Genomic DNA, 25,171 nt, shown 5'->3' on the forward strand with positions numbered 1-25,171 from the left:
TTAAGCTTTTTAAGGATAATAAACATTGGTAGTGCATTGTATTGTGGTGTATCCTTGCAGTGAAGTGGTCAAGTCGTTTATTAGCATGAGCTTTGACACAGGAACAATGGCGGAAAAAGATCGCAAGTGACCAGAGGGAGCGGACTTTTATAACTTACCTGTGTATTAAGAAAGGGGTACACTATTTAATACTGGTATTTGATTTCAAGTTGTTTAAAGTTTAATGTAATAAGGGTTTGCTTGTTACTACTTACGACAACACAAAAGCCTTTATTTTAGTGACCCAAGTATCCGGCAGTTGGCCACTTCACGGATAAGTTGCGACTTTTTCCTCTAGTGTACATTAACGTTAAGGAATTGTATATGATATCTATATGGTTTGCTTAACAATGTATTTGTTACCACTAGATATGTATAGCTTACTAGTTGCGCGAGTTTTGCAAGGGATCCGATTGGCATTTGAAATTTATGATGGTATATACAAAAGATGTTAATCAAAGTTATGTCCCTTGATGGCCATAATCAGCGTTTCCATTCTTTACACTACCAACTTACTGCTGAGGTATATAAGTTGTCGTATTTTGAAGCAGTTCTGCAAATAAAAGCTGTTCATTGAAAACAAAATTACCGAGGAAGTGGATAATGAAATTGGCTTTTTAACTTTGGAAATGTTGATATGTTTTTTGTTTTGGAAAAAGGGTGATGGAGATGGACAAAATAATTAGATTGAGACCCAGATCTGCTGAAGTAAAATCTAGGTCCCCTTTAAATTTTTATCACTTGTAGTCCAGTTTATTCTTGCTTGCACTCAGATGTTTTCTAATAAGATACATCATGTACATGTGGCCCTTACCTGATTAATGTAAATGGCTTCAGTGCTCCAAGTCACATCTGCTATCAGGTCGCAAAATGGTGACCTAGAAATATTTCTGGTCGCCATTTTCAAATTTCTAGTCACCATTTTCAAAATTTCTACTCGCCATGGTAAAAGATTTTGAAAATAAGATTTTAAATTTGAATATCTTTCAAGAAAAAAATCAACACCCATGCATGCGTTTTGTTTGTTTTATTTTTAAACTGAATATAAATGTGCTGTGAAACATGTTGAATGCTAACAAGTCAAGTATTTACTCTGGCAAAAGTTGAATTGCATTGGGCCATCCTGTATATTTTACATTTCGGGGGGGGGGGGGGGGGGGGGGGGGAATCTTGTAAATATTATATTAATAATCAAGTTTCCAGAATGTCTCTCCTGTTTGTATTTTTCGCATTCTAACATTGTTAAAATGTTAGTGCTCTAGCGCCTGTAACGTCAGCTTGCACTGTATGCTTCCCAGGTAGCTGAGAAAGTTCTAGATTGATATAAGGTCTGCAGGGGTAATAATGTATTGTTAAGCGCTTTGAGCAGCTGGAAAAAGCGCTATATAAAACCAATAATTATTATTATTATTTTAATAAAACCCTATACTGTTGGCCACTTCGTGTTATTAGCCTGACCCTAAATATAATGACGGTCAAACTGAAAGTATCAACAATATGGCTTAATGTGTATCTGGAAACTATATACTTCGCTGCACATCTGCTTATATGGATGCCTCCATTGTTTTACATATTCTTTACAAAACCTTTTGCATACATGTGCAGTGGTTTGGAGAATAAAACTGAAGAAAAAAACATATTTACTCTTTGTCAGCAATATACGGTAACCTTTTTTTGTAAAATGGCCTAATTTCCCTAGATTTGAAATTGGGAAAAACATATATATATAATTGGGAAAAATAGCTAATTTTTGTGAGGGAAAACCGCCTAATATCAGTAATATTTTGGCCCCAAAAAATCACTGCAATACGATACAATTTACAGAAGAAACCAATAATAACATTGAAAAAAAATTTAATTACTAAGATTCACAATCAATTTTAAAAGCAAAATGTTTCCAAATTGCCAATTGGTAAGATGCCTGGCTATTGGCTCTGTAGTTTAAACTGAAAAAGTTTACTATTTTCGTAAGCCTCAAGCAAACAACAGTCTGAACGTTATTCGATGCCCCTCGTGCAGGTAAAAATACTACACTTAGTACAGGCCGAGCCTGATGTGTATTACTGAACCAGATTGTAATAAATGTATCGAACCAAAAATCGAGTCAATGAATCGAACATTGAATTGAGCATTTATATTGTAATGAACAGTATCAATATTTCAGTGAACTGTTTCAGCCCTATTTATACAAGGGACGAAAGTCACCATCTTGGAAAAATATCCCCATTGAGTTCAACACCTGTTTCTGTACTTTAATCTATGAATTTATTTGATGATCAGGGTTATTGATTGATTGAATATTGTTTTACGTCCCTCTCGAGAATATTTCACTCATATGGAGACGTCACCACTGCCAGTGAAGGGCTGCAAAATTTAGGCCTATACTTGGCGCTTATGGCCATTGAGCAGGGAGGGATCTTTATTGTGCCACACCTGCTGTGACATGGGACCTCAGTTTTTGCGGTCTCATCTGAAGGACCGCCCCATTTAGTCGCCTCTTACAACAAACAAGGGGTACTGAGGACCTATTCTAAACCCGGATCCCCACGAGATGTGGTCAGGGTTAGATTTGCTTTAACATGATCAGGGTTAGATTTGCTGTAACAATGATTTTCCTAAATGATGATGTACTTGTCACCAGTTTATACATACTTCTATCAAATGAAAATAGATAGTGATACATCATTAATTTATGTGCCATCTTGCCACATCGGTCTGGAAGGATCAAAAGTTGACAATATTTTTCAGACTTTTATGTGTTTTTATGCCCCCGAGATCGAAGATCGGGGGGCATATTGTTTTTTTTTAAAATTCCTTTTTTGTACTTGGAGACAACGAGCTTGCATTTTGCACCAGGCAATTGCCCCTGTTGTGTACCAAATTGGCATTGTAAACATGTGCAAAAATCCAAATTGCGATCCCAATCTTTATTATTATTATTTTATTACTTTATTCATTTATAAAGCGCAAAATTACATATAGTTTCTATGCGCTTAAATAACCTGTAAAAAATCTACAAAAATTACACAACTCGAATGGACAAAAACCTAGTCAGACAATGGAACTGATGGCTATTAATTTTCAATAGGTCCTTCATTAAATATGACCTGCCGGACTGCCCATTTTCAACATGTCTGTGCCTGTCTCTTTTCTGTTCGTTATATCCATTAAAACCTAGGAACATTTAACTAGCAAGATTTGAAATGTGCAGTGTTTTTGACTCTCACTGTTACATTTGAAACACTTGACATCACAAGTGAAAAGGGTAGGTACCATTCAGCCCAGACAACTGTGGAAACATTTGATTGAAATTGTACAGTGTAGTTTTGAAGTCATTTGCAATCCACTTTGCAATTACATGTATTACAATTGATATAATAGATATCAGGTTGTGATTTCTAAGTTTGTTCCTGGTCACAAGTACTCTTTTGAGTTATTTTATGTATTTAGAGTAACGTGTCTGTAGGGCAGTAGATGTGTTTCCTGCTTGAGCTTAGTTACGTCCCTTCACGGGTCATTGGATGTCAAGTGCAGAAAAGTCCATTTTTTCCTTCTTTACACTTCCTAGTTGCAAGTTTCTTCTGGTACCTTTTCTTAGGTGTTTGACCTTCATTTGAAAAACATAACTTTGGTCATAACTTTTGAATGGTTGGTGATAGGGTAGCAAAAGTTTTGACCTCTTGACTTTGGGAGTTTTCACTTACATTTGAAAAACTTAAACCTTGGGCATAACATTGGAACAGTTATTGCCAGGGCTTTCATATTTCATGTGTATTCCTTGTGACATTGAAGACCTTTCTTTTTGTAACCTAATTTTTGACCTCATGATCTTAGAGTTTGGCTATGCGGGGGAACCCATCACAAACACATCTTATCTTGATCAGTATCTTACAAGTTGAGTTGTATCATGCAAAATGTCTTATTATTGTAATATTGGAAATCTTATCTCGCTTTAATTTCATTCTATTGGAGGCAAAAGTAAAAAAATTTTTAATAAAGTTTACCATATTGTTGATTCTGCAGAGAATATAGTCCACTATAATTGAAGTTCCACAGGTCCCACTTCAGAGTTTAAATGTTTCAACTGTAAGCAAGAAAGAGTAACGAGACTTCATTACCCACATGTTTCATAACTGAAGAAAATGTATACACACATTGCACAAATACATTGTAGATCTGTGTATATCTTCTAATTAGTCTGAATTATGACAAAAATCCATTAAGAGGCATATGATCCAGAATTGAAAAAAAAATTTCTATTTTAAACTACAGTGCCACCCTACCTGTTGAATTGGGGGGAAATTGGCAGCATTTTCCCTCAAATCGGGGAAAATCACATTTAGTAAATTATAATGAACAAATAAGTTTTGAAGATTTTCATTAAGTTATTTTTCTTTTTCCAGACTCATGCCAGGAATTTTTAACTGCTTGTAGACATTCATGTCTGTCTTATAAAGGGTATACCTCTCTACAATAAATCTGTGATTTTTACTGTCATTGTGTGTTAAGTGTTTTGGTGTGATGTGTCCTAAGGTCAACTCCTGTGCTGTTGAATGGAGAAACAGAGGAGGAGGACACATAAAAAATTTCACAATATTTGCAAAGTAACCCACTTTTGTCGGTCAAACTTTGACAAGGAAATTTTGCACAATTCATTCATGATGATAATGTTTGTTTGATATATCTAGTATTTGAGTTTTCTTTTCATATACAGGTTCATGTTTAGCGAATTTCCTGATCATAGAAGTCAATCAACTTAACCAGTAACTTCCTCGTAGTCACTCACCATGTTAAGCAACTGTTATCAGAAGTTCTACACCAACCAGATCCACTCCAGCTCACTTCTCTGTCAGCTGTCGACCATGTGGAAAAGTCAGGTGCTCTGTGATGCAGTGATTAGATCAGGGACGACTGTTATCAAGGTATTACTCTTTAACTCTAGTTGTTCGGGCCTCACCATATGGCAGGTACCTTGCAGTAATCACTGTCTGTCCATCAATATTTTCTATGGCACACAATAGCTTAAATTTCCTTGGAAAGATTTTGATAAATTTTATACATGATACTTGGATTAAGGCAGAGTAAGACCCCTTTCAATTTTTTTGTTGTGCCCTTTTTGACTTGAGAAATAGTATGTTGTAGTTCTCACATATGCTTTGCTGTATTTCTGACAAATACAATAATGTAATTCTGACATACTATGCTGTAATTATGACAGATACTCTGATGTAATTCTGACATACTATGCTGTAATTATGACGGATACTATGCTGCAATTTTGACAAAGACCATGCGGATGATCTTTATACTATTTTAGAATTTCTTAAATCATTTAAATTTTCCTTTATAGGCACACCGTGTTATCTTAGTTGCTGCTTGCCCCATGCTACAGTCGATGGAGAAATCATCAGTGGGCTCTCATCTAGAGGTCCGTCTGGCGTCAGATATCACAGCTGATTCCATTAACACATTCCTACAATACCTGTACGAAGGCTTCATGATGTTGACAGAAGAAAATTGTAAAGAAGTAGAAAAAATAGCCAGGCTGTTACAGGTTGATAGTGTCATCAAATGTTGTGCTGATTTCAGTAAGTGTGTAAGCTTAAAAACAGGGATTGGAAACTTCAGTAATGAACAGTATCGCTACACATTCCATGACATGATAGAATTCCGCCATGTTAGGTCTTCAGAATTACAGAAAACAGTCCAGGATAGGTTAAAGAGGCCAGCAACTGATTTTCTCAGGGCAGGAAGCCCAAGCACAAAGAGGCCGAAGCATTTCAGGATGGGAAGTCCCTCTGATATTTCAGTGATAGCAGACAGGTTATCAATGGCACAGAGTTACGCACAACAGGATAAAGTGAACCATTCCAGTACATTGAGCTCTAGTCAGAGACAAAACAGCAATTCCCAGAAACAACCCGTTTATCCAGTGGAGATAGTGGAAGACAGCATAGAACTGGTTCAGACGGAGGTCAACCTTGACACAAATACTGTAAGTGTGGATGAAGCTGTGTCGGTGGGGATCGCAAGTCAGATAGACAATTCTTCTGATTTACAAGTCATTGACATATCAAAAGAAAAATCAAACCACACCAGTGCCAGCAAAAGTAGTGCAGCTCTTTCTCACCACCCTCATGACTCTATAACTGTAAATCCTCTGGAAAACTTCGCCAATGCAGATGGGTCCTTATCCAGTTTGAGAGATTCCTCTTTTCCCCTTCCTTTATCGTCTCATCGAACATTACCCACATCTACATCCAGACATGGCGATGACACTGCCCCACGTAGATCAAAAGTGACAGACCGACCTCCTGATTCTATGCCTTTACAAGCCATGCAACAGATGACAAGATCCACAAACTCCCTGACCACCAGCAGTCCTAGTCCAGACACCCAGGGGGGCAGATCAATACTGGTGGCATCAGAAAGGGCAAGTGGGTCTAGCAGGGCTGGGGTATCTGATGCTTCCCATACAAATGAATCCAGCAAAGAAAAAAGGTAGTGATAATGTGAATTCAAAGTTGATTTTAATGACCAGTAAAGTTAAAGACAATGAACCCAATTCCTTTGTTTTGAAATAAATTTCACTTAACTTTGACATTGATGGGTCCAATCAATGAAAATGATATGCTTGTTACAGCTCAGGTGCATAGCAATGGGTGTGTGTGCACATTTTTTTGGCCTCCTGGCTCTTGACCTTTGAGTTTAACCTACTGTTGAAAAACTTTAATTTTGGTCATAGATTTTAAATGCTTAGTGATAGTGCTTTCATATTTCACATGTGTAATTACTATGCCACACAGGGGCATCGGTGTTTCACGTGTGTTTATAATAGCAGTAAATGGTAGTTGAAATGTAGGATTGAACAGATGAATTGAACTCATGTACTGAAGGTTAAACCTTTGCTCCTCCCCTCCCCAATATTAAAAATAATAATTTGTTTTTCCTTATCATGAAGTTTTAAGGCAATGTGGAGTAATCTTTTTCTGACTTTTCCCCTTCCCAACTTTTAGCTATGTGTCTGAAGTTTATGTTTTCTTTAGAATGTAACGAAAAATGTCCATGTGGGATATTTTGACTCAAAATCTCTGGATATTCTTTACAAGGGATTTCGATAACACTTCATTTTGGTAGAACCTTAAGCAACCTTTATTCTTTTATTACATGTGAAGGGGAAAAAAGATGTATATCTCCATCTAGAAAAAAATTTGTCGGGCAAGTTGCAAAATATACTATTAGTTCAAAGTATACTTACACTGTATCATGTGAGAATCTGTCGCATATTGTAACTGAATTATTACAAAGTACACAATTTTTATGATTTATAAATATACATATTTATTTCATGATTAATAAATTTTTACTATATAATTGCAAAGTTTAACAATTCTAATTAGGTTTATCATCCTTAGAAAGAAACAAATTACTTAATGCATATCACATTTATAGAAGTGGAAATGTGTAAATTCTGATGCTTGAAATTTTATTCCCACTTAAAAGATTTTTTTTGATCTATCAAATAAGTGTGTTTTGTATTCATTTCAAATAGTTTTTGCTATAAAGAAGAATGAATGATAGATAGATTTATCAGATGTTTAATTATTTATAGTTTTTAACATTTTTTAATTAATGATTCCACTACCAGCTCACAACCAGGCGAACCTGACCTCAGTATTGTTAAGAAAGAAGCCGAGGAGGATGCCACACCCACTGGACTGGAAATGTTCGTTGACTCGCTAGATGAACCCCAAGACACGGGTCAGCGAGATTCGGAAGTGGATGACACGGAGGGTGATGTTACGGTCGACTGGAACAAAGAGGATTTATCGATGGAAGGAAACATGAGCGGAGACCAAACGATGTGGATGGACACAAGTTTCAAAGGTTAGTGTGTATACTGGTAGTCATAGGAACAGCATGACTTGTCGCCACAAATATATCTATTGATTTATTAAGTTAGCTATTTAGTAAGGGATGTCACTAGACTATAAAGGGATACTGCTGATTTTTTGGAAATGATTTACAAATATTACAGGCTTTCTTCCATTTTGGGCATTTATTAGGCTTATCTATACACTGAATTTTGACACTAGTTTGTACATATTGCATACTGTATACTGGGAAAATTTATACCCAGTTTTATTTTAATCACATATTGAACATGTATGTGTTAATTCTACTCAATTAAAAAGATAGCTCAGTTGAATTTAAAACTGGACAAAATTGTTTTTCAATGCATTGGGTAAAAAATATTTAAGTATACAATGTAGGGTTCTTAAAAATATTGGCTTGATGGCAGGGTATTTTGACATCCATTGCATTCAGTGTTGTACATTTCAATATTTTCACCTGCTATTACATTTTGAAAGAATTTTAAACAATTTTGGTTGCAAGATCATGCTGATACTGTTGAATTATGCACAAATAATGATATAACATTCTTCAGCACTTCATTTTCTGTTTTCTCATTATTTTATTACTTTCTGCTAAGCAATTCTAGACTGTTTTCTATCTGTAGTTTAAATGTAGAAACCGTATTAGTAAAGGGTTTGCTTTTTAAAAAAAAAAAAGTACTTTCATGAAATGTAATGTTGCTGTCTGTTCATAGCTGAAACTAGTTGCATATTTAGTGATTTCCCTTGAAATGTTTTCAGTGCAGTGCTTTTGGTTGATCTCTAACAGTACAAATAACATTCAGTTGTATTTTTCTGTGTGTATTTTTCTGTGTTCATCTCGTGCGTTTTCTCTTTCAACTCCAGAAAAACCAGCATGACCAGTGTACATTGCTGGTGGTCTGCTCTGATGATTAATTTGTTTGCTGTAACAAATAGGGGTGAACTTTAATGGGGAAAGCTGAGCTGAAAGCTCAAATGAGCTTTTCTGATGAACTTTTGTCCATTGTTTATATATGCATGTTCATCATATGTCTGGTGTCAACTTTTCCTTGGTTTTTTTTCTTCTTTTTTTTTTCTTTTTTTTTTCAGGTTTTGGAAAGTTTTAGAATTTACTTTGGTCTTTAAAATAGGGCCACAATATGTATTTCAGTTTTTCATGAATATTTGAAATTCTTTACAAATTTTCAAAATGATGTTCCAGCTTCTGCAGAGGGTTGTATAAATTATTACTCCCTGGGTCAGATTTGCATGAAGTAGAGATATCTAAAGATTGTCTATGATAGAATCTTTTCAATAGCATTAAAGATTATTGCATTTGTCAAAATAATATGCAAGCACCTGAGACTTATAGTATACATAAATATAGTTGTCCAATAGCAGGGCTTTACTTATTGTTAATAAACCATTATTAGTGTCCCAAACTTATGAATCTCATATCTATATCAGTAGCAGTAGTGAGCGTTGTGGCCCACAGACTTCTTATTAAGCAGTATATAAAGCTTAGCTATTTCCTGGTGCAGGAAATGAAGCATTTATGGTATTTGTACAACAAAAAGAAGATTTATTCATGTTGCTCAGATGAGTGTAGAAAATGCACAAAACGTGTACATTGAGTGCATCTAATAATGTACATTTGCTACTTACATGTATATTAGTAGTATGTTTATTCTTTAGTTATATACAGGATTGCTGCTTAACACGCATGATGAAATATTTTGAAGACGAGTCTTCTCGTATATAATCCTACTTAAAAAGTTACTGGTAATATTGACATAAGCATGCTTTTTGCAAATTACTGGATTCACTTTCTTCTCTTAATTATCATCATTTAATCAGTACAGAATCAACAAAATTACGTGTATCAATTGAATTTTCTCATCTGTTTCTTTGTAGACTCACCAGTGTAAAAATGTAATTTAAAGTCTAAAAATCTATTTTGTAATTTAATAAAAGATAAAAGGAATCGCAGCTTTATTAAAATGAAATGCATAAAGTTTCTTTTATAAAATTTACAATTCTTTGGAAATTCTGTCCTTTGGTGTAAAACGTAAGCCTGTTTCTCCTTCCAGATAAGAATGAGAACGGTTGGGGAGAAGCAGTGGTAGAAAGTGAATCCAGTGATATCTTCCCTGGACATTATTTGAAAAAGTTGCCAGGCACCAAGAAACGAGCTTGCGTTTATTGTAGCATGCGTAACACAAAGCACAAATTAGGTTGGCCCGTGAAAACACACTACATATGCTCTGAGTGTGATGTAGCTTTGTGTAGGACTGGTCAAGGGTGTTTTCGGGCTTACCATACACTGAAATCGTACAATCCAGACTTGTCTCATGAAGATCTGAAAAGGAAATATAAATATGGAAACTTCACATTCTGAGACGAGCTAAAACGATGCAATCTTTTGCAATCCAAAATGTACTGAATACTTATAAATGTAGTGGAACATGACATACCACGTAACATAATGCTGGAATATTAATATTATATTGATAATATATGGAAATGAAGAAGATGAGACACATTGACCATCATGCATTTTGTCATAGATAGTCATTAGTAATATTGTGTGTGTGTGGTGTCCATGAGTAACAAAACGGGCTTACTTTACATATACAGTGTTACCTTGGTATATTGCCACTCGTTATATTGCCAACCCGCAAACTGCTATCAAAACGATTAGAAAGAATTTCCATACACGCTAAATACCCCGATATAACGCCAACCTCTCCTATCGCCATCCACCACCCGTTTCCATGTACAAGAAGTCAAGTGCCTTTCTAAACCCCTGATAACAATGCCAATCATCAGGGATCAGAAGCCCTAATTATACATGATTGGTATGCTCTGGTGAATCAGAGCAAAACTAAATTAAGTATGTGTCATGAAAACAGGTAAAGCATAGGTAATTGGAATAATAACTTGAACATACTCAATTAAAAATTGCCTCTGAAATCGTCCAGTACTATTGCCTACACATGAACAACTGAGAAACGAAACTACTATCAGCTGCAAACTTCCGCCAATTTTTGTTTGCACACTAACCAAACCTCTATACGATGAGACTTGCTATCTGACACCTGCTGTAAATTTCGTGTACCATGTGACTTTTGTGTGTATTTTTGTGTGTGATGTAATATTTCTGTGTTCCAGAAAAAAAGTTGTAGCCATTTCTGTAAAATACATGTGTGTTTGTCAACCTCTCAACCTATTCAGTCAACGTTGAACCTTCCATGACACAAATGAAACTACTGTTGATATACTTCCGTGTTTTACAAATGCACGAGCGCAGAATATGCACTTGTAAACAAAGTTTTAAGAAGTAAAGCAAATCAATTTCATGTATTTACATATCTTGTTATATGTGGATGAGAATAAAAGGAGGATAATTTATTAATTGATCAACCCCTTTTTTTTTTTAAATCAATGAACTAAAATGACCAAACTCTTTATAATGCCACCCTCGATATAACACCAAAATAGGTTAGGACAAAAGCTGGCGATATAACGAGATTATTCTGTATATATTAATGTTAAAATTTGCATGCACTAAGCCAAAATAGTAGTCATGGTTTTGACACATTGTGCACAAATCGAAGGCAAGTTCACCATGTGTTAAAACCATGACTACTATTTTGGCATAGTGCATGCAAATTGTAACATTATTACAATTGTCAATATTTTCTCTCTCCAAATAACAGGGTTTGGTTTTAACATTTCAGTGGAACAAAGAGCGATCACTCTGAATGTGCTTCTAATGTTGATTGTTGCAGTTATTTTAAACTTGATATTGTTTGGTTTGTTATTTTATTGATAATTATAAAAAATGGATGATATGTTAATCAAATATTTTGACCAGTTTTCTTTATAACTGTTATATTAGTAAGTGCTAATTTTAGTGAATGTATAGAATTTATCTGTATGCAGTATAGTGGTTCAGTGGCCTAATGGACAGTGCATTGGTTTGGCTAGCAAGTGGCCACAGGGTTGAGCTCGCAGATGTTGTTTCAGTTTACTCTATGAAAAATTCAGAAAAAAAGGAAAGTCACACACACAAAAGATAGTGATAATGTATGTTTATCTGTGCTCTATGTGAACATAGTAGGGTATCAAATCTATAGGGGAAAAACTAACAGGAAGCATTATATCAAATATAATATACAAGTACTGCCAAACAGTACTACATGTGGTGCATGATTCAAGGATGTACAGTGCTAATAAATACTCCCAATTTTTGTGATGTTGGTCTTGAAATTGAACTCTTCTGTGTGTTTTTCAGACGTACCAGTAGTCCTGGTAGTGGTGAAAATACCTGTTGTGTAAATGAATATGGAATATCGGAACCATTATTTCGTCTTCGATTCCACCCCAGTTTTTATATTTAGTATGTGCAACGAGATCACGTTTTCTGTGTTAACTTGGGCAACTTTTCTGTAAACAAGCACGTTACTTACAATCAGAGATAGTGATATCAGGCACAGTTTAGCGCCGTTTTGGAATGTTGAGGGGTGGGGAACAAACTTAGAAAAGAAAAAGGTGCCGTTATATTTATATGGAAAATCCTAGTTAGTGAGAAAAGCAGTTCTGTCCAAATCCCTTAATCGTAAAGGGGGTATCCTTCAGTACATGCATAGTTCAATTCATCGATTCAACCTTGTGTTTCCATTACCATTCACTGTTACTATATCAAGTGACCAGCTAATAAATAGATCTTTGCATGCACTAATAACAAAAGTAATGCGTGATAATTTAACACGATGTGAAGTAAACGTGTGTGTGTGTTTACATGTTGCTGCATCTGCGTGCCTGGAGATCGATGCGTAAATTGTGATTATTTTATCATTTCACAGTGGTCGTTGTTTGTTTTAATGACTCAAGAAAATCTCATGAAATAGATATCCACATACGTGAATACAGTGAGGAAATAAACTTTTTTTACTTTAGCTCTACTACCAAACATCAGAATTTAATCCAAAAACTCGTGTTTTGGTTCTAGAGTATTCACTTGCAACATTCTGAAGAATAATTTTCAAACCAGGCAGATATTTTTGAATCAGAAAAGAGTCTTCCTTAGCCATCACTAATTTGTATACAAGAATTGACCAAGTGAAGCATAATTTTCGTAACTTCTTTTTCTGTCCAGCTTTGTCACCCAAAGTTTGGGATGTACATAACCAATATGTTTAAGTGTGTACCGGCACTCACATTAGTATGGTTAGAAATCTGTATTGTGTGGGTGTTAACCAGTAGCACAGGTAGAAAAGTTTATTAAGAATGTTTTACAACAACTGGAGTAAAAGAAGCCTGAAGATCATCAGTACTTGTTGAATCGGTAGTAATGGAAATGTTCTGTTACCAGGACATTCGATTGCTTGGGGAAACCCCCCAAAGATTGGTCCACAATGCTTGCGAGTTGGTTTGATACTGAATATTTATATTCTAACATGAAGTTGCCATGGACAAAAAAATTGCTGTGGTTTGTGTAAGGCCACACCAATTTGTAAAATAGTTCGGATTTTCAAACAAAAAAAGTGAGGCGAGAGGGCGAAATTATTTTACAAATATTATTTTTTATTTTGGAGATAAATATTATGAGGTGAGCGAATACAAGAAATATATATGATTTTAATTGAATTAAGTGTGATTCTAAAAAGCGAGCGCTTAAAATAAAGATCTAAAATCATCAGATATCATTTGTTTACCATGTGAACTTAACATTTTTCAACGTTGTTGATATAGTTTACAATAAATAAGAAGTATTTCAGGTTTCAAAGACTTCATTTTCTTCATAACTAATACATGTACTTTGCAACATTAATTCATAAGATTTTTTTAAAGAATTTTATTTTCATTTCATTTCTACAGACTTTCAATTCAGATCTATGCATATTGCTAGGGACATGTCCAATTTTGAAATCTCCAATGTATCGCTTATAGTATTTTCTTAAATTTTAGTAGAACACACATAATTAATAATGACCAAAAACCTTTTGTGAATTTGTCGTTAACTGTCGATCCGATTTAGAATTGTCCTCAGTACCCCTTGCTTGTCATAAAAGGCAAATAAATGGGGTAGTCCTTCGGATGAGACCGTAAAAACTGAGACCCATGTCACAGCAAGTGTGGCACGATAAAGACCCCTCCCTGCTCAATAGCCATAAGCGCTGAGCATAGGCCTAAATTTTGCAACCCTTCACCACCAATGGTAACGTCTTCATGTGAGTGAAATACTCTCAAGAGACACTTTAAACAATATATAATCAATCAATCGTACGCTGTCAATGTTTCCTAAAGAGTGGCACCGAATAACACTTCAAAATTTTCTTCGGCTTCCAGTTCGAGTGCAGTATAAGGAACAACTTCCAATCCAGTGTTATGAAGTATCGAACATATTAAGTTAGATATTATGAATAACTTAAAACATCGTATTACACTGTTAGGAAATTTTTTCGAGAGCCCATGATTTTGTCATTTGTCAGGCACATTCATCAAGGTCGTTTGTGCACGTGTTGTAAAAAGTCGAAAATATTTTATGCAAATATTTTTAGACACGCAGGCGGATATTATTTTTTGATAATATTATAATTTGGATTTATTACAAATAGAAGCGGCAAATCCAACGAACTAGATTACAAATTGGCATGGCCTAAATGTAATTTGCATGTGACATCACAATGCCAATCTGACGAATTGTTTTAAAACAGTATCCATGACTATTCCATGATTGTTCAAGCATGTAGACTTCTGGGAAAATGGATGTTACTGTAGTTACAATAACACCTTTAAGAAATCACGTCTAAACTTGGAAGTATGTGTAAGCTGTAAATGTTTATTTTTTTATGTGTATTGTACTGACTAATTTTCATTATGTGCATTATTAAATTTTTCTTTGCTATTTTATGTATTATCAGGCTGAGTACAAGATACAGCAAAAATAGACATTTGGGGCTTATTCAATCTCCAACTCGAGATTGTTATATTTTGAAATCCACAAAAGATTCCAGGTTTTTCTGTGTCTTTTCATGGATTTTTAAGAAATAATGAGCAAGAGTTTAGAAAACTGATAAACAAAACCTGTTTCTCCCATTAACATCTGTAGATTGTTTAGATGACGCAAGTTTAGGATTCAAATGTAGATTGTTTAGATGACACAAGTTTAGGATTCAAAGGTTAGCATAAAAGAATACAATCACTAGTGAGATTACCCCCCACCCCCCACCCCACCTCAAAATCCACTCTGTCCAGAAGTGATTTATTATACAGCAGTCATCGAAGAAATGCATTTTACTAAATGGTAATTTTTTGGTAAAAATGCATCATAGATTATAACTTGGGTGCCGGTTTTCTTTGGCATGCAGCTTGCTACTAATAGAATTTCATTGATAGCTTCAAGCAAAAGCTGACAGAAACCTGGCCAAGCTTTTATATAAGGAGGCTTTCCATGTTATGTGTGTCATCTGAGCCATGCTCTGTAATGAAACTCTTTCTCTTGTCTCTTGCAGAGCATGGTTGGATAAGCACGCCTCATCGGGCTACAGATGTTCTCACCCAACTGGCTATGTATGCAACTCCACCAGGTGGTGGACTGACCCCAATAGAACCCCCACCCCTCTCTGTGTATGTCACTCCACCAAATGGAGGCAGTAGCAGACGCAAAAAGAAAAAGCATTATGATCATGTGATTGAATTCAAAGAGGGCATAATGAGTAAAGAGGATGAAAAATCCACTGATGATTCAGTGTCTGCTGATGGTGAAACATTGTCAGCAAGCAGTCTTGTGTCCAGCATGACTGAAACTGAGTTTTCTCAGTTGTCAAGTATGATTCCTTCATTCAGTGACTCAAAAGTTCACTGCACAGAGAGTTTGCAAGGAAAGCAGAAGAACTGTGTCCTCTGCAAGTACCTTGGTAGAAAGACCAATGAGGGTCTTTTAAAGGTTCGAACCAGAGCTAAATGCAATGCATGTGATACACCATTGTGCAAAGGACCACCAAGGAACTGTTTTCGTGACTTCCATGAATTGTACAAGAAATTCAAATTTCCTGATTTGAAGTGGAGTCATGCTTCAGTATATCAGTATCCTGGAAGAGGAGCAAATGCGCGCTTCATCATCAGCCCGGAAATAAATGACACTCTTCTGCCACACTGAAGAGAGTGAAGAATGACTATGCCTGGGGACAAAATTTTAAAGTTATGCTATGGATGTAAAGAGACCCGAGAAAGTAGTTTATGCTTCAAGACATGGTTGCTCAATGGATATGCATGCTCCCAAATTTGAGTTTTGTTTCACTATTATATATTATTTCTGGGTGTTGGTTTTATGTAACATTTTAGATATGTATCATTATAGGAAATATCTATCCTACTGTGTCAGGTCAGCAGTGAATTTAATGATTTTTAAATTTTTAAAAATGATATTCAGTGTCTAGACATGCTAAATTTCTCTCTTGTGAATACAACTTCTTTTTGAAAACCTTTAGTATAACATTTCAATTAGTTTTAGCTCTGATATGTGCAATAATTCTTACAAGTGTTCAAAAAGACTAACTTTCAGTACTAAATTCAATGTGATTTTATAGTCAGATTTTTATATCCAAATGATACTTTACGGAGAGGAGTGGTGTCTTTAGAGATATCATTACAGTTAAGTTAGCAATGAATCTTAAGACGAGTTTACATATCTTGATTGGTTGCCTACCTTCAAATTTCAATATCTGTTTCAAATAGGATTTTTATGACACTGAGATCAAAGTTCAGGAGGATATTGTTTTTGGTCTGACTATTTTTTTTGTCCACAAGAATTGCTATTGAACTGTAGGAGACAGAGACAAATTAAAAGCTCATGGTCAAATTTGCCACCATTGGACATGACCTAATCTTTGTTGAGATTGGCACAGCTGCATATTTGGACTGACGCCTTCACTGAATCTCTGAGCAGTCCCTTCATAATTCATGTCTGGAAATTTACATTCAGTTTCGACCATTTATAGCAATTAATGTGCATTTAGGAGACACTGCTGTTCAATAAGTGCTTTATAACTAACTCTGTATCACTATTAATTTTGCATTGCTTACCATCTAGGTATTAAAATTTCAAAATGAAAACAGTCAATAAATTTTCTGTTTAAATGAGGACTCCCATGAAGGAATTGTTTATCTCCTGATGTTGAAAAGTTCCTAAAGTATATTTTATTTGTGATATGCAGTACCCGGTAACTGCTCATACCTACTGTATATCACTACTAAAGAAAAACAGATTATAGGAACTCTTCAACAATTCCTTCATTTGAATGGAAAATTTAGTGACTTTTCATTTTAGGATTTTCATACCTAGACGGTAAGCAATACAAAATTAATAGTAATAAAGAGTTAGTTTAACAGTCAACTAACTTTTGAAGTGAACAGCTGTGTCACCTAAATGCACATTAATTGCTAGAACCGGTCGAAGCTGAATGTAAATTACCAGACGTGAATTATGAAGGACTGCTCCGAGATTGGTGAAGGTGTCAGTCCATATGTCCAGCTGAGTGGAATCTCAGCTGAGATTAGACATGACCAAGGTCTGGTGAATAGTGTTTCCGTGAAGTTGCAGCTCGGATATTTAAATGACTTTGACACTGAAATTAAAGAGAAATTCTGATCCTCAAGAATTTAGTAACATAACAGAGAGTAAAATACAGATTAAATGTCATTTGGGATTTTATCTATCATAGTATTTATCTATCCTATTTTTTCTATCCATCCTAGTTTGAAACAGCAAACTTGAGTCTTTAATAGTTTTTCTTGTATTAATGTGATCTGTCCATGGACAATCAGATCAAATTGTAGGCACTGATTCTAAGCAGCACATACTTCTGTTACAGTTTCCTTTGTTATGCTTTTCTTCAGTTTACGATGTTTGGATTACGTACTTGCTTATTATATGAGTTTAATCATTTCAAATCTTAGGACCATGCAATTTTCATGGAATACTAAGGTCTTTCTGTTTAAAGGGAATGTAATTTCATTGGTAAGGTGTCTGTACCTTGAGACAGTATTACTGTATGTGTATATAAATTGTGTATTTCATTTAGGCCTTAGTTTTAATGTGGGGTTGGGGTAACAATGAAATCCACAAAAATTGAACTCCCAAGAAATACATGTATATAGATTCCATTTTCTTTTTCAATTTTTACCAGATGCACCTCTCGTGTAGAATATCCTAGTGGTCTAGATAAACAGTCACATTTTACTTATAGTCTTTATATATTGTTGCATATCAGATTGGATTTTGTGGCACTCTGTTGAACTCTGTTATGTTCAGTCTATATGAGGGTAGTTGTTAGTAACAGGAATATGCCGTGCGACCGTTAAAAAAAAAAAAAAAAACCAATAAAAAAAAACCACAACTCTCTGTGATAGAGGGTATGTTGCATCTTGTTGCCCTTGTACACACATGGACGGGTAAATACAGATATCCTAATCATTTGCTGACCTTTTAAAGCGAGTTTTAAAACCAATCCATCATGAAATAGCCAGTAGGAATGCTTCAAGTCTTTGACATTTGGTCTGTATTTTAGTTTTGGTATAAACGGCTATGTTCAAGAAGGTGATGTTGACAAAATATTTTTTTCTCCTTCAGGATAGTTAACATGGTTAACCTGATTTGAAAAATATATATATATTGGACTACTTATTCAAAGTAAACTGATTTGAAGAAGATTTTTGTTCTCGTAAGCAATTTTTTTTTTTAAAAGGTGGTATGTATTTTACTGTTATGCAACAGGCTTATGGGAAAAATGAGTATTCAGGGGTTGTAAACAAAATATATGACTGAAGTAGTGTATGTTACTGTGAATCTATAATCTAGTCATATAGTATGAATCAAGCAATATGTACAAAAGAATCAAAGTTATAAAAGAAGCCAGAGATCACTACCCCCACTGATAAATGTAGTATTTTAAGGGAAGGAGTGCATGTATAACTTATGTTTGTTAGTGCATGGTGATTGCATTAATTGATACTCAGGGTTTCAGAGGCATAATGATGCTTTGCTATTGCCTGTGGAAAGGGGATTTGATCTGACTCGAGTGAAAAAACAGGTCTCCTGATTGAAGTGTGTTTTTAATCTCCATTTTATTGAATTATTTTGTAAAGAAATGCATTATTTGTATGAATGACATAGTCTTAGAACAAAAAATACAGACACATGTATATCCGCAGAAGACTTCGTGCTATATATACACCAGGCATTCCATCACAGAACTGGCTTTCTGTCATTACTGAATAAGAGGTTTATTAGATAATGTATAGATATCTTTATTTACATGTTATAACCAGATGTGTATTCATATTGATACATGTGTATTAAGTGTAGATAATTTATCTGCTATTTTTAAAAAAGAAATGCTGTATTTGTTGATTTTTGAATAAATTTTATCTATTTTCTATTTATTGAGTGTTTTTCATATATAAGTACCATGCACTATGCAGGTTAAGGAAAGGATACATCACAAATAAGAAAGATGCCTGGGGGGGGGGGATACCACGAGGGTTAATTATATTTTGACTGTTCTCAATTTGTATAATGGCATGATGATATTAATTTTGGTTATGAATTTTTAAGGTATATTTCTCTCTTTGGGGACAATTCTTCCTGCATGATGCCTTCTGTATTAAGAATATAGACGAGGATAGCGTAAATAAAGGCTTAATGTAGATAATCTACATTGCTAAACCAAATGTATTATGATTGAAGACAGCCTATTGTTTCTCACAATGGGTGTAATGATTTTGAAGTTTTGAAAAGTTGTATGCCATGCCCTTGCAATAACTATGTGTTTCTGTTTTGCAGGGCATGGCATGCTGCATTCACTTCACCGCCCTAATCACCCGTCCAACGTCCGTTTCCCGCCAAGGCAAATCCCAGCCTCTTACTTGCCACCAGAAAGTATATCGAACGCGACAACGTCCATTGATCATTCATTAGGTCAGATGTTTGTCAATACTGACTATATTAAAGGGGAGAGTGAAATGGGAGATTATCGCAAAAGTTCAGGAAAACAACTTCAATTGGTGGAATTGGAAAATCAGTTATCACCGGAAGATTTTTTGAAAATGCAGTCCGAACTACCTCACATGGATCAGAATCGAATACATATTTCTGAGAGTTTACAAGGAAAACAGAAATACTGCCTAGTTTGCAAGCATTTGGGACGTCGGACGAACGATGGAACATTGGCAGTACGCACACGATCCAAATGTGCGGTCTGCGATATTCCCCTGTGTAAAGGCCCGCCTCGAAATTGTTTCCGAGATTTTCATGAACTCTGTCGTTTGTGTAAATATTCCAATCTGCAATGGACCCTACTGTGAAACACTTATATCTCAGCATAGGTGATGGGATTTGCATTCAAGAGATTTTGATGTTACATTCGTATATCTCTTTTAGTAGCTATATGCTGTTTTGTTTCTCGCTAGGTCTAAAGATAGCATGTCATTCTAAAGAGTTGATACTACAGGTTTAAGTTATCAATTCAACTTATATTGTATATATTGTACATGTAATATAAAAATTAAATAACATACACTGTAATTCTATATCTTAAAATGGTGTAAGGTGTTGCTGCATTATCGATTCAATTTGTCTTTTCCCCCAAATCAAACATTGGGTTTGCAAACTATTGACTATAGGTCGACTCCAAATGACTCGATCACAGACTCGATATACAGGTATAGGGTTGAAGTTTGTTTGTGTATCATGACAACTCACCAGGGATGTTCACAAATGCAGCAACATATTGAATTCCTAATGAGTCTATAAAACAGAGCATCCTTGAGTCTGATTGATTGTATATTGTTAAGGTCCCGCTCGAGAATTTTCACTCTTATGGAGGCGTCGCCATTGCCGGTGAAGAGCTGCAAAATTTAGGCCTATGCTCGGGGTTACGGCCTTTCAACAGGGAGGGATCTTTATCGTGTCATACCTGCTGTGACACGGGGCCTTGGTTTTTGCGGTCTCATCCGAAGGACCTCCCGATTTAGTCACCTTTTACTACAAGCAAGGGGTACTGAGGACCAATTCTAACCCGGATCCCCACGCGAATTATGGAGTCTGAACCGAGAATATGTTTTAAAAATATTGAAACAGTTGACAACAGGGGAAATCCCTTCGCAGCATGGTTTCGTTCAAAGAATACCATTATCTTACATTATTATACAGTTGAGTCTGTGACCTTTTTGAGGTAGAAATATGTATTTATCTTCTCTCTCTCACTGTCAATCTGAGTGACAAAATTGAAGCCAAAGTATCAAATTGAAAACTGCTTGTATCTACATAATGGTAATTCCAGTACTTACTGTTTTAAATTTCTTTGGCCTAGATATCAATGAGAGTCGTTTTCCTATCCCCATCTACTCATCTATGTATTAGATTGAGACTTGTCCATGCAGTGTCAACCTAGCATTGCTGACAAAAAGGACCACGCTTTCGATGTTTCACTCCCCACATATCAGCCCTGACAAGGTACAATGGTGCCGACTGTATATGTACAATACCCGCAATGTTTAAACGCATGACTTTACGAACAAGTTTGACCTACTCTAAACTCTGCAACATTGTTGCATGGAAGCAGCAGTAGTCGTTAAAACTGCTTAGAAAGGTTTCAGTTTCGGTATATTTTGAAAGTTATTGATTGTGACTACGGATCACTCCGTTTACCTGGTCAAGATAAAGGGCATACGGTGGATGTGACCGGTTGGCAAGGGATGATTACTCCTTCTAGGTACTTGATGATCCCACCTCTGATGTGTCCATGTTTGTCCGACTTTTGATTTTGTGTTCCTTTTAGGAGTTATAAGATTAATCACTGTTCGTTATCTTCACCCTCACATGTAGTAATACTCTATAGTCCAAAGACATAGTATCTTTTGATTCTCAATGGAATATTAGACATTTCTGTTATCTTTTGATAAAATGCATGGATACATTTCATTTCTGTAAATGCATGAAGACATTAACTGCGGCGCTTTACGCCAGCATACTTGATGAAGCGCGTTAGTGTTTCTTGAAAAGTGCTGGCGTGAAGCGTTGCTGTCCATACCCTCATGCATTTTCAAAAATGAAATTTATTTTTATAATTACATTTTACCTTCATTTCTATTGGTTTATTCCCAGCCGTTAAGATAGTCGTATTATGTTTATTAAGAATCATATGCACATTTTTCACATCCACGAGGAAATGGCTATCATTTCAATTCGTAAAGATATCGAAGGTGAAAATATTGGAAATGTAAATATAAGGGAAATGAAATTGCGTTGATAAAACAACAATGGCTAAACTACTTCGCGGGTTTTAAACTAGAATTTGAATTAGTGGACAAGAGGTAAACCGCTATGATTATCATAAATTCATTTTCATGTCTTACCGTTTTATTTTGGCTCTTTACAGGTTCTTCAACAGAGAAGAAAATAAAACAGAATTCGGTGTTAGGTCTTGGAATTCCGAATGATAGACTTCATTTTCTTTCAGTAATTCACGGTTGCAAGAAATTATGTGCGTACTGTTTATCGAACAAAATCCGAACCAAAGCGGGTTGGTTCATATACACCAAATTTAAATGTAATTATTGCAATGTTCCCCTGTGTCAAGAACGTTCTGGACGGTTCTGCCACATGTTGTACCACAAACACATGGCCGAAAACTTGGCGGAACCAGTAGAGGAAAAGGAGGCATGTAGACAACTCCTGGATGACGATCCACTCTCCGCAAGACGAAAACACCCGAGAAAAGGCCGAGTTCCCCCGATTCAGTTTATGCACGCCTTCGACAATGAACAAATCGACCTTGACTCGGGCAAGGAAGACATCGATGATTTATATGGTCCGTTTTTATATGACGAGACTGGAATAGAAGCCGAGGGTACTACAAAAACAGTGTAATTATTCCAAATATGTGTGTGTGTGTGTGTGTGTATATAAAATGATACTAAATGTTGATTTTGGTGATGTTCAAAGGTTCGTACAATACTTAAAGGAAATTGCGGGTCTTCAAATGTATTGATTCGTTATAATGTTATGTCCTTTGTTTGCTCATAGGAGCAGGTAGTTTTTCTGATCAAAGATTGTCTGTCAGACCATCGCCTGTATGTTGATTTCATAAAAACGGTTTTTTTCTCGTTAATCTTTCCAAGAGCAACAAGCAGTTCAAAAGTGTTTCTTTTTTTTTAACCGTGACTTTTGGACAGTGGCAAGTTTTGAATTTGAATGTATATTATGGAACAAGAAATTAACATGTTCATCAATAATTGTAGCTGTCTTTGATTATTTGTAGATACCATCAAGTGATTAGATATGAAGATATCATCACATTTGTAATTGTCTAAAATCCACCCGCTGAATTAATGCGCACTGTTATTCGTTTTGAAGAGAGTGACATATACTATTTTGCTCTTTTCAATTGAAGTAATGTACATATGTTATAGTACCAAGTTTGTTTGAAACCAGAGGGGCTTAGTGTAGAGGTACGACGATCTCTCATTCCCACATCATCTTCCATTCAATACAATTAAGTCGGGTGTGATACGCATTCACCTATCTCGTGTACAGTTATCGTGTATAGGTTATGGCTTAGGGCCACTTTAGGACTTGTGAGTGATGTTGTATAAACTCCTAAAAAATGAGCGTTGCTGCCCTTGGGCATTTGTTTTGTTAAACAATGTTGACCAGTTTTATACCATTAGTCGTTGATTTATGCATTTATAGTTAATTAACTTACACATTTAACCATTGATGTAGCAAATAAATTTACATTTATTGAATTAGTATATATAGGAGAGATACGTGTACATTGAAGTTACTCGTAGTTGTGCCTGGCATTGCCAAGCAATGATAGCCTAGCTTTAATAAATGTTTGATACAATATTTCATCTCCGTGAAAATTTCATTCCGCTACCGTAAGTTATGATCTCTAGAATTTTACGTAATCCTGTCAATAAATACACAAAGTTTCATAGACGGTAATCTCTAACAACACCCCCCCCCCATGTCCGTCTTGTAATTTAAAAGGACATTGGTTGGAATATACAAGTGTTTCTGTTTAGAAGATCTAATAAAATATTGCTATTTCTAGTCTTTTTTCCCGAGTTTTAAAGAATTTGTGTTTTTCATGTAAAGAAAGTTGTGGTATTTTTGGAATATTTACTGTTGCTGTTTTTAAGTATGAACAACTACTTCAAACTGACTCTTATTTTAAGAATCTGTCCGTATATTATAGAGGGCACAGATAATAAATCATGTATAATTTGATAAAACATTTATTGATGGCAATACCTTTTGCAATGTTGTTAAGTTTGAATATTTCAACAGTCTACTTAACGTGTACTGTACTTCACCTCTTGTGCATTGATTAGTTGAACTAGTGATGTTTTGTATGTATTTATAACACGAATCTCGATTTGCACTGGCGACACTTCTTTATTTACAGAATACATACTATGCCGAATTCTTCAAAAATACACTGTGACTCGGGGTTTGTGTTATGTTTCATCCGTGGCATTATATTTATTTTCTACCACATACTATTTTTAGTGTAGAATAAATGTATATTGATTTAGTAGTTTACGGCTTTGATGAATAAAAATGTACAAAGAAAAAAAAAAAAGAACTGTTGTCATGGATAGATAGTGCCTTTTAAAAATAAGATTATTCCTCCTATCGTGATAAACCGACGAGTGTATTACATCATGTCCCTCTGTAATAAGCCTCCATTTACACAAAAAGTTCGCGGTAAGTTAAGTCTGGTTTGAATTCTGCTCATGTCAAACTTTATGATCAAAATCTGTCCGTCTATATTGCATCTTGTCGGAAAGTATTCTTGGGTGTAGGGGATTCAAGTCTTCATGATCCATTCCAAAGGGGAGATAATTTAAGCATAGTGAAATATGGAGGAGGTGGTTTTAAAAAAAATCTCAAGAACTGCTAAACCAATGAAGAAGCCATTCATGAGTCACATTCAAGCTATGTACTTCTACTATTGCATCCAAACTTTTTAATTATAGACAAACTTTGTAGTTCCTACAGTGTAGATATAGACCATCTTATACGTAATCCACCAACATGTTCTTGTTCTTCATCTTCTTTCAACTATAGTCCAGCTGGACATGTCATTACTGGTGATGTTGATATAGTTGAAAATGAGGAGCTCAAATCACTTATTCTAAAAGGTCCTAAATACAGAGAACCTCGGTCTTTTAATTGG

At 35.3% G+C, this 25,171-nt stretch overlaps 1 protein-coding gene across 8 annotated transcripts; it reads left to right on the forward strand.

Moving 5' to 3' along the window:
* The first annotated feature begins 42 nt into the window (after positions 1–42).
* Positions 43–24,574, forward strand: LOC125683788 (uncharacterized). 8 transcript variants are annotated; one of them, XM_048925252.2, is made up of 5 exons: positions 43–176; positions 4,754–4,961; positions 5,390–6,540; positions 7,688–7,926; positions 15,437–19,367. In XM_048925252.2, exons 2-5 carry the CDS (start codon positions 4,827–4,829, stop codon positions 16,081–16,083), a joined length of 2,172 nt encoding a protein of 723 aa, XP_048781209.1. In that variant the 5' UTR covers positions 43–176; positions 4,754–4,826; the 3' UTR covers positions 16,084–19,367. The 8 variants fall into 8 exon arrangements, with proteins under 8 accessions (XP_048781209.1, XP_055996314.1, XP_048781210.1 ...); XM_056140339.1 differs by lacking the exon at positions 15,437–19,367 and adding an exon at positions 22,364–24,574 and having other exon boundaries at positions 74–194; XM_048925253.2 differs by having other exon boundaries at positions 74–194.
* Positions 24,575–25,171: the final 597 nt, after the last annotated feature.

The sequence above is a fragment of the Ostrea edulis genome, chromosome 6 (assembly GCF_947568905.1).
Source record: "Ostrea edulis chromosome 6, xbOstEdul1.1, whole genome shotgun sequence".
In the NCBI taxonomy this organism is placed as follows: Eukaryota; Metazoa; Mollusca; class Bivalvia; order Ostreida; family Ostreidae; genus Ostrea; species Ostrea edulis.